Source organism: Nerophis ophidion, unplaced genomic scaffold (assembly GCF_033978795.1).
Source record: "Nerophis ophidion isolate RoL-2023_Sa unplaced genomic scaffold, RoL_Noph_v1.0 HiC_scaffold_60, whole genome shotgun sequence".
Taxonomy (NCBI): Eukaryota; Metazoa; Chordata; class Actinopteri; order Syngnathiformes; family Syngnathidae; genus Nerophis; species Nerophis ophidion.
In genome coordinates, this window is record NW_026906982.1 from 333,195 (window position 1) to 348,876 (window position 15,682).

The 15,682-nt window shown below is 44.4% G+C and overlaps 1 protein-coding gene across 1 annotated transcript in view; it reads right to left on the reverse strand.

Moving 5' to 3' along the window:
* Positions 1-11,998: 11,998 nt before the first annotated feature.
* LOC133547083 (FRAS1-related extracellular matrix protein 1-like) overlaps positions 11,999-15,682 on the reverse strand; it is a 61,602-nt gene continuing 57,918 nt past the window's right edge. Inside the window, exons 32-34 of the mRNA XM_061892886.1 lie at positions 15,475-15,590; positions 12,442-12,527; positions 11,999-12,364 (exon numbers count right to left, since the gene is read on the reverse strand). Of these exons, the coding sequence (XP_061748870.1) occupies positions 12,171-12,364; positions 12,442-12,527; positions 15,475-15,590 (396 nt within the window). The 3' untranslated portion in view covers positions 11,999-12,170. The remainder of the gene's footprint in view (positions 12,365-12,441; positions 12,528-15,474; positions 15,591-15,682) is intronic.

Below are 15,682 nucleotides of genomic sequence, written 5' to 3' on the forward strand. Positions count from 1 at the left end.
GAAATTCGGGAGAATGGTTACCCCTGGAGGGGCAGTGAAAATTGGGAGTCTCCTAGAAAAATCGAGGGTATACAAGTATGACGCTGTAAAGCGCCATTCAGATAAAACTCGCGGGCCGCACCAACATTAAACTTTCACATCAAGGTGCAAGCCGCAAAATAACGTCTCGGGCCGCATGTTTGAGACCCCTGCTGTAGCACTTTGAGGTTGTTTGCTCAATGTAAAGTGCTTTTTACAAATGAAATATATTATTATCATAAAACAAAAACACTATATCTAGTATATCATTATTTTTTACAATTAGAATAGTAGGGTTGTCCCGATACCTACATGTATTTTGATACTTTTCTAAATAAAGGGGTCCAGAAAAAAATGGCACTATTGGATCTTAATGTACTTTAAACATATGTTTCATATTGCTTAAATAAAATAGTGAACATACGAGACAACTCGTCTTTTAGTAGTAAGTAAGCAAACAAAGGCTCCTGATTAGTCAGCTGACATATGCAGTATCATATTGTGTCATTTCTCATTCTAATATTTTGTCAACACTATTAAGGACAAGCAGTAAAAAATTGAGCGTTAATCCACTTGTTCATTTACTGTTAATATCTTCTTATTTTCCATTTCAACATGTTCTATCTACACTTCTGTTAAAATGTAATAATCAGTTATTCTTCTGTTGTTTGATACTTTACATTAGTTTTGGATGATACCATGAATTTAGGTATCGATCCGATACCAAGTAGTTCAAGGGTCATACATTAGTCATAGTTTAAGTGCTCATGTCTCCATGGACGTATTTCCGGAGTTTATAAATACATAATATGAATTTAAAAGATTTTGTGACGCTAAAAAATTATTGATGTAATCCACGAGATACGCTCTTGTACTTGGTATCATTACAGTGGATGTCAGGTATAGATGCACCCAAGGCATTTGTTTCCATCAAGGGTGTCAAACTCATTTTAGATCGGGGGCCACATGGAGAAAAATCTATTCCCAAGTGGGCCGGACTGGGAAAATCACGACACGATACCTTAAAAATAAAGACGACTTCAGATTGTTTCCTTTGTTTAAAAATAGAATAAATTGTAAAAATTATAATGTTGTTGTTTTTTACTTTACACTTACATGTTGCGGTTAAAAGCATTCTATCTTTATTTGTCCTTATTTATGTTTTCGGAATAAATTATGTGACATCGTTCATCAGTCAACTCATTGGTGTTGATTTTCAATCTCGAACCCGCATTTCCATTAGAGTTCTCCCAGCTCTAATGTTGGCAGCATGCCAGGACTGGGCTTCACGCCCACGCAACAACAAAACTGCAGGCAATTTGCAACCAGCACACCTGGGGAACATCAAGACAGCAGCATAAAGACCAGTGGACCCTTGGAGCCTACTCCGGAACGTTGTTAACTCTTTGCAGTAAACGTCCCGTCTCTGGCTTCCCTCCCGTGTACTTGCTCTTCCTGCCCGACTTGTTTTCCAGCGTCTCATGTCCTTTTGTGCTTCCCGCAGTACCTTCCCAGTTCCGTGTGCTCGAGTTGTGCATCTCGACCTCCCTCCGGACTTTTCCGATCCTCGACCCCCGCTTGGACACGGACCTTGTTGCTTCTCTCCAGCCCCCGACCGCTCGCCTGCCCACGAACACCCTCTTTTCCTCACCCCTCAGGACTGACGAAGGATCCATCCAACCCGCACTCACAACACCCCTTGGCAACATCTACATTATTAAATTTACACATCGTCCTGCACCAAACACATAGAGTAGCATACACTTCCGACACACTAATTAAGGGCTGCAATAAACCTGTAAATCTGATCTTCCTCATGGAGTCGTCTCCTTCCCTCAAGTACGTAACAGTAAAACATGTCAGAACCAGACGACACCGGCAGACCCCGTTCTGCTCCCCAGTCCTGGTCCCCCAGGACATTGAACCTCGATGTCACGTGTGCTGTCCTGAGCGAGCACTAGGCTCATTTCAAGATTTTGGAGAACAGCTTGGAGAAAGCTTTCACCAAGCTGCATGCCAAACTTGACGACTTGATCCCTTGACAGGCTCACGAACCGGTGGCTAGTCACAGTGCTACGTCTAACCCGGTACCTAGAGACGCTATACCCATTACCGGGAACCCAAGATTTCAAATCACAAACCCTTTGAAGGCGACTTTGAACTCTGCAGAGGATTTTTGGTGCAGTGCGGCTTCATTTTTCTGCACCAACCCTCGTGTTATTCTTTTGATGGTCCAAAGATTGCATTTATCGTATCTTTACTCGCCGGACCTGCTCTCAAATGGGCCACTGCTGCATTGGACAAGTCAGTGGGCCTGGGCACCGACTAAACGGCTTTACGGGCCGAGTTCTTGGCCGTTTTTGGCCATCTCAAGGATGGGGGGGGATACAGCAGGACGCCTGCACACCATCCAGATGGGGGCCCGCTCTGTGGCTGCTTACACCCTCAAGTTCCGCACTATGGCTGCGGACAGCGGTTAGAACGACAGGGCCCTTCAGAGTACATTTTGTCAGGGACTCTTGGAGGATATTAAGGCCGGTCTGTTGAGGGACAGACCTACTTCCTGTGGGGACCTCATGGACTTTTCTCTCAGGTACGACCAGAGACTGTTCAAACGGGCTACCGAGAGGGCTTATGGGGCCGTCAAGAGACCTCCAGCAGTGCAAGTCCACCCTACCTTCCTGACCTACAAAGAACAACCTTCACTGTTGCCAGGACTGATAAAGTTAAAGTAAAGTACCAATGATTGTCACACACATACTAGATGTGGTGAAATGTTTCTCTGTATTTAACCAATCACCCTTGATCACCCCCTGGGAGGTGAGGGGAGCAGTGCCCAAACCCACGCAAGTGGGAAGAACCCGCCCGGCAGTGTCTCTGCCTCTACTGTGGTCTGGCGGCAACTGTCCGAAAAACATTTTAACAGATTTTTTTGAGGGGCCGTGTGTAATGTTCTATATTCTCAATGGAACATTTAAAGTTTGGTGTTGTTTACTGCCATCATATTGCAGCCTAAACAAAGCTCTTATGTATGACTGCCATCTACTGGTCACACTTATTATTACACCATGTACCAAATAAAATTGCTGCGAGGTCGGTAAGCACATCCAGACTTATGTCGTATATTAGCCGCACCGGGTTATAAGGCACAGTGTCGAGTTTTGATAAAATGAAAGGACTTTAAGTGTGCCTTATATTCCGAAAAGTACGGTAAATGGCATCACCGTCCTCCGGCAAAATAAAGAATGATTTTCTTAAAAACTACTTTTACTTGGATCGGTGCCTACTGGCAATGGACAGTGAGTTATATAGTTCCTTGATACGTTCGCAATGGCTGTCGTAGCTTCCCTTGCAGCCTTGAGCCTCTATATGCGCCCCAACCTAGTGGTGCTTGGAAGAGTTTTCAAAATTATATGAAAAGAAGACCAATGAGAAGAGGATAATGCACAGAAATCAAACTTAAAATGTATCCGTAGAGGTTGCCCTCCAGTGGGTTCTTCGGACCACCAAGCATTGACATGAGAGTACAGGTCAGATTCTCAAGGAAGTTTTATTTTTCCAAATACAGTCTTTTGTGACTTTTAAGCAAATGTCTTTTCTCTCGCTCTCGCTCCGACTCTCCTTCCGCTCCAACTCCCACTCCTTCCAACCCTCCTGTCCTCCCGGCTGCAGCCTTTTAACAGAGCAACAGATTATTATATAACCAGGCCCAGGTGGGCCATCTACAAACCTGTCGCTGATTTCAAAGCCGGTCCTGGCACACCCTGCTTCGCTGCAGGCCCACAGGCCACGCCCCCCACATTATCATTTTAATTTGATACATTTTCACCTTTTTAAAAGGCTGCTGTTTTAGTTGTATAATCCCATGCTATCTTTGTTGCACTCTGTTACCCATATAAGGGGCATTACACCTTTACTGCTGTTCAGCTCCCAGACCGTAGTCAAGAAACATACGGGAGACTTTCCGTGCAGGGCCGATGCTTTCGTTGGGGGTACCATCTTCCCTCTATCCGGCAATGGATCTGCTAGGCTCAGCTTTGGGGTCGGACACATTTTGCAACTGCCGACTAGCTTTCCTCTTTCGCCTAACACACTGCTACTCTTATAGGAACACACATATATACGCTACTCTCATAACAGGGGGGAAAGAGAAAAAGATTGTATTTTATTATTAAAAATTGAAGAGGACTGCATTTTATTTCCATGGGGAAGTCTGAAATTACAAGTAGGGGGGTTTCTATTTGGGCATCTCTAACTCTTACCAGTAAGAGTTAGAGATGCTACCTCAGTAAAAGCATTTAGTCCCACCATACTCTAGTCCAGGGGTCACCAACCTTTTTGAAACCAAAAGCTACTTCGTGGGTACTGATTAATGCGAAGGGCTCCCAGTTTGATACACACTTAAATAAATTGCCACAAATAGCGGATTTGCTTAATTTACCTTTAAAAAAAATAAATAAATATAAATATATATATATATATATATATATATATATATATATATATATATATATATGTGTATATATATATATATATATATATATATATATATATATATGTGTATATATATATATATATATATATATATATATATATACACATACTCCGGCTTCCTCCCACTTCCAAAGACATGCACCTGGGGATAGGTTGATTGGCAACACTAAAAATTGGCCCTAGTGTGTGAATGTGAGTGTGAATGTTGTCTGTCTATTTGTGTTGGCCCTGCGATGAGGTGGCGACTTGTCCAGGGTGTACCCTGCCTTCCGCCCGATTGTAGCTGAGATAGGCGCCAGCGCCCCCCGCGACCCCGAAAGGGAATAAGCGGTAGAAAATGGATGGATGGATGGATATATATATATATATATATATATATATATATATATATACATACAGTTGAAAGGTCAAAAGGTATACGTGTTTAAAAATCCTAAAATCATTTTTAAGGTTGTATTTTTTCTCTAAAATTTTCTTTCTGAAAGTTATAAGAAGCAAAGTAAAAAAAGAAATGAATTTATTTAAACAAGTGAAGACCAAGTCTTTAAATTATTTTCTTCGATTTTCAAATTCTATTTGAGTTTTGTCCCTCTTAGAATTAAAAATGTCGAGCAAAGCGAGACCAGCTTGCTAGTAAATAAATAAAATTTAAAAATGGAGGCAGCTCACTGGTAAGTGCTGCTATTTGAGCTATTTTTAGAACAGGCCGGCGGGCGACTCATTTGTTCCTTACGGGCTACCTGGTGCTCGCGGGCACCGCGTTGGTGACCCCTGCTCTAGCCTTTAAATAGACTCCTTTTTAGACCAGTTGATCTGCTGTCTCTCGTTTCTGCTCCGCCCCCCTCTCCTGAGTGGAGAGGTTATCAGGTGACCACGGATCAGATTCCACGGATGAGGCTCTCGCTGTTCAAAGTCAGGACCCGGGGTGGACCACTAATCTTTGCATCAGTTGGGGACGTCTCTGCGCTGTTGACTTGTCTCCACTCAAGATGATCCCCTGCTGGCCCCACTATGGACTGGACTTTCACATGAAGTCGGGACCCGGTATGACCAGTTCTTATTAGATGGTGAGCGTCCCGAACACAAATCAGAGGCAGGGGAAAACAATCAGCACCCATGACAACCAAGAAACACAAAACAAGGGTGCTGAAACAGAACTTAAACCACAAGTGAATCAAAACCTAAATAAACGTAAACAAACTATGATCCGGGCAACGGATCATAACAATTTCCTGTCAGCGCTCTTATTTTAGTTCCACTTCCTGCTTGTCTACCTGAGCGCTCGTTTCCCTCACCTGTCTCTGATTGAGCAGCCTGGCACACCTGGTTGCCGTTGCCAATCAGGCTGCTATTTATGCCCGCCTCGCCCTCCAGTCAGATGACTTGCTTTCCTGTGTTCCCTGCATGTACACATACCAGTTTCCTTTTTGATATGAAGGTTATGTCTACCTGCTCTGCGCCTGCCATCTCTGCACTTTGGGGTTCGAGACCAACAGAACCTGACAGACTTTCAAACTCAAAACTATTTGATTAGGATGGCCACGAGCTGTTTGCCTCTTCGACCTTCTTGCTGGCCACACTGTCATTAATCGGAAACTTTTCAATTGTGAGAACCTAACAAATCCGTCATAGCTGTACCTAACATATTAGTATTCGAACGAAGGCCTTGGACTGACCTGACCCACGTCAAACTGTTTCCTGAACTCGCCCCCAACAAATCTGTCATGGCTGTTCCTAAACTCTGTACAGTACTATAAGAATGCTGCCGTATCTTTTCATCTGAAAGCCAACTCAAGGAGGACTTTGCCTCAGATACTAATATTAACATATTAGTAACCGAATGAAGGCCTTGGACTGACCCACGTCAAACTGTTTCCTGAACACGCCCCCAACGAATCTGTCATGGCTGTTCTAAAACTCTGTACAGTACTGTAAGAATGCTGCCGTAGCTTTTCACCTGAAGACCAAACTCAAGGAGGACCTCGCCTCAGATACTAATATTAACATATTAGAATTTGAACGAAGGCCTTGGACTGACCCAAGTTAAACTGTTTTCTGAATTGCCCCCAACGAATCCCTCAAGGCTGTTCCTAAAACTCTGTACAGTACTGTAAGAATGCTGCCGTATATTTTCATCTGAAAGCCAACTCAAGGAGGACCTCACCTCAGATACTAATATTAACATATTAATATTCGAACGAAGGCCTTGGACTGACCTGACCTACGTCAAACTGTTTCCTGAACTCGCCCCCAACGAATCTGTCATGGCTGTTCCTAAACTCTGTACAGTTCTGTAAGAATGCTGCCGTATCTTTTCATCTGAAAGCCAAACTCAAGGAGGACCTCGCCTCAGATACTAATATTAACATATTAGTATTCGAACGAAGGCCTTGTACTGACCCACGTCAATTTGCTTCTTGAACTCGCCCCCAACGAATCTGTCAATGGCTGTTCCTAAACTCTGTACAGTTCTGTAAGAATGCTGCCGTATCTTTTCATCTGAAAGCCAAACTCAAGGAGGACCTCGCCTCAGATACTAATATTAAAATATTAGTATTCGAACGAAGGCCTTGGGCTGTTTCTTGAACTCTCCCCCAACTTCATAAGGACTTGTTTGGCCATGCATGATCCCCCAGGACCCAATGAACTTTCTGCTCTATGGACTAAAGTCATGTATGGAGACCAGAACTCTGACATTTACCCGTGACTTATTTTGAATAAATCTTGTTCAACTGTTTAGCACAGGGGTCGGCAACCCAACATGTTGAAAGAGCCATATTGGAGCAAAAATACAAAAAACAAATCTTTCTGGAGCCACAAAAAGTTAGAAGGCAATGCATTAAGTAAGTATCTCAGAGGGTGAGATAACTCCTGGAAATTACAGACTTAAAATAACCAAAGATATAGATGTGTGTGCCCAAGTTAAAGGAAAGGGCAGGCTGTCTTGTTCTAATGGATTTATTTTAATGTTTGCAAGCTGGGTAACGTTTGCTGTGGTCTGGAACAACATGGCACACAATCAGAAATTCAGCCAATGTTACATACTGATAATGTGTCATGTGACATGCAAATATAAATTAAATGAAATTAACTCAAATATACTTACAAACGAGGCGCAATGATGCAATATGTACATGCAGCTAGCCTAAATAGCATGATAGCATGGATTATTAGCGCTAGTCAATAACATCAACAATGTTCACCTTTGTGCATTCATGCACAGCATGCAATATTTGGTGGACAAAATTAGACAAAGAAGGAGTGGCATAAAGCACGTTTTTCTATGGCAGCGTCAGAGAAAGTTTGACATGTAAATCAACTACGGTGAGTTCAAGGACCGCCAAAACAAGTAGGACAAAACGGCGTTGGTCAAATACTGTCATCAGTGAAGCACATACTTGCCAACCTTGAGACCTCCGAATTCGGGAGAACGGGGGATTGTTGTGGGGGGTGTATATTGTAGCGGCCCGGAAGAGTTTGTGCTGCAAGGAGTTCTGAGTATTTGTTCTGTTGTGTTTATGTTGTGTTACGGTGCGGATGTTCTCCCGAAATGTTTTTGTCATTCTTGTTTGGTGTGGCTTCACAGTGTGGCGCATATTTGTAACAGTGTTAAAGTTGTTTATACGGCCACCCTCAGTGTGAACTGTATGGCTGTTGACCAAGTATGCGTTGCATTCACTTGTGTGTGTGACTGCGAGTGTGTGGACGCTAAAGGCAGGCCCCCCAACATTGTTTGTCCGGGTGGAAATCAGGAGAGGTTCGGTAGACTGGTTGCCCCGGGAGATTTTCGGGAGGGGCACTGAAATTCGGGAGTCTCCCGGGAAAATCCGGAGGGTTGGCAAGTATGGCATTCTTGCACAGCATACAACGTTTGGTGGACAAAATGAGGCAAAGAAGGAGTGGCATAAAACACGTTTTTCTGTGGCAGCGTTGGAGAAAGTTGTACACGTATACCAACTACGGGGAGTTCAAGGACCGCCAAAATTAGTAGGACAAAACGGCGCTGGCCAAATACTGTCATCAGTGAAGCACATACTTGCCAACCTTGAGAACTCCGAATTTGAGAGATCGGGGGGCGTGGTGTAGCGGGGGCTGTATATTGTAGCATCCCGGAATAGTTAGTGCTGCAAGGGGTTCTGAGTGTTTGTTCTGCTGTGTTTAGGTTGTGTTATGGCCCGGATGTTCTCCCGAAATGGCACGCCCCCAATATTGTTGTCCGGGTGGAAATCTGGAGAAATTCGGGTGAATGGTTGCCCAGGGATATTTTTTTTAAGGGCAGTGAAATTCGGGAGTCTGCCGGGAAAATCGGGAGGGTTGGCAAGTATGGCATTCACGCACAACATACAACGTTTGGTGGACAAAATGAGACCACGAAGGAGTGGCATAAAACATGTTATTCTGTGGCAGCGTTGGAGAAAGTTGTACACGTATACGGTGAGTTCAAGGACCGCCAAAATTAGTAGGAGAAAACGGCACATACTTGCCAACCTTGAGACCTCCAAATTCGGGAGATCGGGGTTCCTGGGGGTTGAGATGGGCGGGGGCAAGGTTTGGTGGTAGCGGGGCAGTGTATATTGTAGCGTCCCGGAAGAGTTAGTGTTGCAAGGGATCCTGGGCATTTGTTCTGTTGCATAAACACAAACTTATTAAACAGTGGGCTTTATGACAATTAGGAAGGTTTGTGCCATGTTTGTCCTCCTACAGAAACATTATTAAAACAACAAAAAAAGGATCCACTAGGGCAGTGCTAAAGACCCCCGGTTTAGAAGTACCAGGGGCCTCATGTTTTAAGACTTACGTGGATTTCCTACTAAATAAATGGTGCACGCTCAAATCCATAATACATCAGTTTTAGATGTATTAACAACAAGCTCATTTTCTTTATTAACGTTCCAATCAATGTGGAATTGAGCCGGTCATGCCCCCGTTTGAATACGCAAATCGTATTTAAATTAGACACGTGATTGATCACGACAACAAAAGAGGAGAACTTGGCCGAATTACTTCTTGCTTTAAAAATTTACTTTATTCCACTATTTTACACACTGACAATAAAGGGGCTTGTTTTGGAAGCTCGTAAAACAGGGGAGGCGGGTGTTAATTGTTCATATGTCTCCATGTGCTCATCAATCAGTCTGAGGACTAATATGTTGCATTTTTTATTTCATTTATTCAAACAGTTACCCCAACATCACCTCTGTGTGTTGCCAAAGTATCCGTTGCATGTAATAAGCAGGGGCGTCCATGATAGCGTTGCTTGGATGGCAATATATATTGCTCCAAAACCTGTATGTACCTTTCAGCATTAATGGTGCCTTCACAGATGTGTAAGTTACCCATACCTTGGGTACTAATACACCCCCGCACCATCACAGATGCTGGCTTTTCAACTTGGCGCCGAGAACAATCCGGATGGTTCTTTTCCTCTTTGTTCCAGAGGACACGACGTCCACAGTTTTCCAAATACAATTTGAAATGTGGACTCGTCAGACCACAGAACACTTTTCTACTTTGCATGTGTCGATCTTAAAAAAACTCGGGCCCAGTGAACCCGGTGGCATTTCTGGGTGTTGTTGATAAACGGCTTTGGCTTTGCATAGTAGAGATTTACCTTGCACTTACAGATGTAGCGAAGAAACTGTGGTTACTGACAGTGGTTTTCTGAAGTGTCCCTGAGCCCATGTGGTGATATCCTTTACACACTGATGACGCTTTTTGTTGCAGTACCGCCTGAGGGATCCAAGGTCATGGGCATTTCTCCAGATTCTCTGCCCTTTTGATGATATTACGGACCTTAGATGGTGAAATCCCTAAATTCCTTGCAACGGCTCGTTGAGAAATGTTCGCCAATTTGCACACGCATTTGCTCAAAAAGTGGTGACCCTCGCCCCGTCCTTGTTTGCGAATGACTGAGCATTTCATGGAAACTGCTTTTTATACCCAATCATGGCACCCACTTGTTCCCAATTAGCCTGTTCATCTCTGGGATGTTCCAAATAAGTGTTTGATGAACATTCCCCAACTTTCTCAGTCTTTTTTGCCACTTCTGCCTGCTTTTTTTTAAACATGTTGCAGGTATTTACGATTTACACAATGTGCCAACTTCACTGGTTTCGGGGTTTGTGGTCGGACACCCCTGCTTTATAGTTAATCGGTTTTATCGAGTTACGTTATGGAATGTATGAAACAATTTACTAATATGATCTAGTTTAATGAAACTGTTGAAACTCAAAATGTTAACAAAGTTCAAGGAAGGAGGATGATGAACACGAACACAAACACACAAACTCACACAAACCTGTCATCAAAAATGAATAGTTTATTCTATTTATAAATGTATATACAGTATATATATGAAGTACCAATGTACCAACACACACTAGGTGTGGTGAAATTTGCCCTCTGCAATTGACCCATCCCCTTGTTCACCGCCTGGGAGGTGAGGGGAGCAGTGAACAGCAGCGATGGCCACGCCCGGGAATAATTGTTGGTGATTTAACCCCCAATTCCAACCCCTTGATGCTGAGTGCCAAGCAGGGAGGTAGTTGGTCCCGTTTTTATAATCTTTGGTTTGACTCGGCCGGGGTTTGAACTCACGACCTACCGATTTCAGGGCGGACACTCTAACCCAGGGGTGTCAGGCCCGCGAACAGGTTTTACCCGGCCCACGGGATGAATTTGTTAACTATACAAATTAACCTGAAATTTTTGAATGAAAGAAACAGCTCTTCTACATGTGTCTACTGGATGTTGCAATAGCAAATCTTTGTATCTCTATAGATCAGGGGTCGGCAACCCGCGGCTCTTGGATCACTCTGATGTGGCTCAGCTGCATACCTGCCGAGCCCCCAACTTTACCGGGAGGTTTTCCAAATTTAATTGCCTCTCCCAGAAATCTCCCCAGGATAACATTCCCAGATTTTCACCCGGACAACACTATTGAGGCCGTGCCGTGATGGCAATGCCTTAGACGTCCTCTCGACCATGTCGCAGCGTCCGCCTTAATACTATGCTATCTGAGTGCCGGCCGGCCATGTCTAGTGTGCGGCTGCTGACTCAACGCACGAGCGACTGCAAGGCGTAGTTGTTCAGCAGCCATACAGGTTACACTGAGGGTTGTGATATAAACAACATTAGCACTCTTACTAATATGCGCCAAACAAGAATGACAAACCCATTTTGGGAGAACATCCGCACTGTAACACATTATAAACGCAACATAACAAATACCCAGAATCCCATGCACCCCTAACTATTCCGAACTCCATCATTCACCCCCCCGCCCCCGTGAGTTGGTTGAGGTGGGCGGGGTTGGGACGGCCGGGTTTGGTGCAAGCGGGGGTGTATAATGGAGCCCGGAAGAGTTATGGATGCAAGAGATTTTGGGTATTTGTTATATTGCGTTTATTTTTAAGTTATCGTGTAGGGATTTTACCAGTCCGGCCCACTTGGGAGTAGATTTTTCTCCATGTGGCCCCCGATCAAAAATGAGTTTGACACCCCTGCTCTAACCACTAAGCCACTGAGTAGGATATATATATATTTATCAACAGTTGTGGGTGTCAAGGAACAAAAATGGTGGTAGTGACCAATCACCAATAAAGGTGATGGGTCACTTTTTCGTGGAGGGGGGGTGGTCTTCATGAATGTTGTGGGAGTCAAATTTTGACAGAACATAAATAGTTATGCCTACTTTGGCTCTCGCAGTCCCGAATTTGCCACTTTCCCCGTCCCCCCACAAGGACGCACTGTTTACCACTTTTCGCAGGTGGTGTCACCGTCATCCAGTTTGTGTATTTTAGCATCTCTCCGTCGAGCCACTCCCACAATCTTTTTCTGTCTCTGTTAAGTCCTGGGAAAAAAAATTAGAACATTTTTTTTTCTAAGTACTTCTGGTAATTTGGTAGCTATTGTTTATTTTTAACTCACCTATCCAGAACGGTGTCCGTTCACCGAAATCCCACAACCAGTCCATCTCGCGCTTTGATAAAACACTCGCCAGGGTGCCCTTATATCTGGAAATTAATCAAATAATGTTGAGGAGATTAATTGCAACTGTCAATCCATCCATTTTCTACCTTTTGTCCACATTGTCTTCGCCTCCTATCTGAGCAGGCTTCATCAGTTCATGGTATCAGACTCAGATAGGACGGGTGTGGTCTGAGTGGACGGTGCTGGATCCAACATATGTATCCTCTAATGCCACAACATACCCCTAGGAGAACGGTTTTGCATTTGAAATGAATTAATTGACTCATGTTTTGCTCAACATATGGTGAGTGTTTATATTCAACTTGGGAGAAAGCGAACTGCCAGGTTTAAGTAAAAATTGGTTGAGTCCATAATAAATTAAGGAGCCTTTGTTGGCATTCACATATGGACAGGGTTAACTTTCTCACGAGAAGATGCAATGAATTCAGACTTTGGAATGCAAAAGTGATAGCTCTATCCTGGAGGAGAGACTCCATGTCAACGAATAGAGGTTGTTTTCCGGTCACTTACACACAAACATCTCCTTACTTGAATTAGCACACGCCCAGAAGGAATATAAGATCGTAGTTCAGCTCCTCAAGTTAGGAGTGCCTCATATTTTTTTGGACTTGACCTCCTCCTGGTACTGCAGTCCTTTAATAATGACAATCGCTTGTAATAAAGCAACTTTTGGTTGAGTGCAGCATTTCCGATGTCTCTTTTGATCCAGCCGCACTGCCTTGTCACCCTTCTGTCCGGACGAGGATGACAAGACCAGAAATACCTATTGTGGTGATCAACGTCGGTTGTTAAAATACAATGGAACGAGGCCTCTGCCAGCACAACAACAGTCAATTGTGCTGACACCCGTTTTATTCTTGTATTGAGTTGTAATAATGACCAAGGGTGCACTTGAAGCCATGGCGGGCTCGTGTTCATTTGGCAAAATGATTGAATCTTTAAGGAAAGAACAGCATTGTATGTGGGCGTAGGTGGTGACACGGTTTCTCAATCATGCTCTGCCTTGATTAGTTTTCCAAAGATGTAAATTAGTGGATTTGTCACTGCACTGGACAGCATACACCGGACTGGTTGTCTGTGCATTGGCATATGCGCACACACCACCTCACCCCCCACCCCACGCCTTCACCATCGCTTGATTCCCCTTAGGGGCAATGGACGGCTGAGTAGCGCTTATACAGCAACAGCCGGCCGCCGTAGCGCCCACTCCCTCCCCTCTGTTGCAAGTTGTGTTGATTCTACGTAACAAGTTAATGTGTACTATGGCTAGGAGGTTTTTTTTTCCTTGGCTTCAGTTTGGACCTCCCCTCCCTTTGACTCCCATCCCATCCCCAGTGTTTACCCATTTCTCACCTTTTTTTGTAAGGTTCTTCTGGAAATTGGAAGACCCATCAGCGATCCTATTTCTGTTTACCTGTAATGTTTGTCTAATCTTGAATGGTATTGAGAGCTGGAAGGCAAAGCTCTCAATTTAACGGTCGATCTACGTTACCGTCCTCACCTAAGGTCATGAGCTTTGGGTTATGACCGCAAGGACAAGGTCACGGGTACAAGCGGCCGAAATTAGTTTCCTGCGCCGGGTGGCGGGGCTCTCTCTCAGAGATAGGGTGAGCAGCTCTGTCATCCGGGAGAAGCTCAGATTAAAGCCGCTACTCCTCCACTTCAAGAGGAGCCAGATGAGGTGGTTCGGGCATCTGCTCAGGATGCCACCCGAACACCTCTTAGGGGCACGTCCGACCGGCAGGAGGCCAAGGGGAAGACCCAGGACATGTTGGGAAGAGTATGTCTCCTGGCTGGCTTGGGAATGCCTCGGGATCCCGCGGGAGGAGCTGGACAAAGTGGCGGGGGAGAGGAAAGTCTGGGCTTCTCTTCTTAGACTGCTGACCCCGCAACCCGATCTCGGATAATTGGTTGGATGAATGGTATTGTGCTGAAAATCCCAATTTACCCTCTGGAGTTAATTAAGCTCTTCTGATTCTGATTAGGGGTGCACCAGCCTTTATCTCAAGGTCTTATCAGGTTTGAAGTTTACCAGCATGTTGTGTTGGTTAAAATTAGTTCAAAGTCTCTCAGATACACCTCAGAAATTACAATTTCACCCATTTTCTCCTTCATCCACTTTGCCATTGTTCATTCTGTAACTAGATGCCCCTTTTACAAAGAACCAAACAAAGCTGGGGTAACCACAGATACTGAAGACCTCCCTCAGGTTCTTGTGCTCCTTGGCCTGTGGGCTGTTGGGAAATTGATCAACTCTGTGGCGGGCCTTGCATTTCCCACCTTGGCCTTCAGTGATATCCTACCATGTACGCTTCCAGGGTTGGTCAACCTTGTCTCACCAGATCCAGTTTCTCTTTCAATACCTTTCTTGAAAATGCCCTTGCATATACGTATCTGCCACTTAATCAACCTTTTGTTCACCTTCTTCGTGGGTTAAAAATGTGCGTACCGGCAATTTTTCTGCTAACCGGGTATGGCTCCCGCGCCACTCCCTGCTTTCGGAAATCACAGCTAGTGATTGGATACTCACTTGGGACTGACAAGTGAGTATCCAATTACAGTCGTTGATGGCTACTGTCAACTCCTTGTGATCTGATTGGTAAGGGGGAGTATTCGGACTGAGCCTAAAACCTGACATTCAGCAACATCCTTTAACACTTAAGGTGTCCTATCTAAGTCTGGGCGCATTAACTGATGAATCCTGCTTGGATGAGAGGCGAAACTTTCTAAGTCAATCCAAACATTCCATTTGCATTTGATTCAATACCCTTAGAATACAATGACTAGAAGAGTGATATTTAAATGCATTTTGCGATGAGGGGCAACTTGTCCAGGGTGCATCCTGCCTTCCGCCTGATTGCGGCTGAGATAGGCTCCAGCACCCACCGCGACCCAAAAGGGACAAGCGGTAGAAAATGTCTGGATGGATGACGAAACCAAAATATTTTTAGCAAATTTGTACATACTTACCTCACTTTACAGTTGTGACTCGCAGTGCTCCATGAGGTTTTGTGGTTCTTGTCCAGGATGTAGCAGTGACCATTGTGGAAAGTCCAACCCCGAGGACAAATACGGGTTTTTCTTTTCTGTTTTGGGAACAGACAGACAAAGGCAATTGTGCAACAAGTATGTCATACCGCTTGTGTATCGTATTGGTCAATTCAGGGAGTCTCTACAG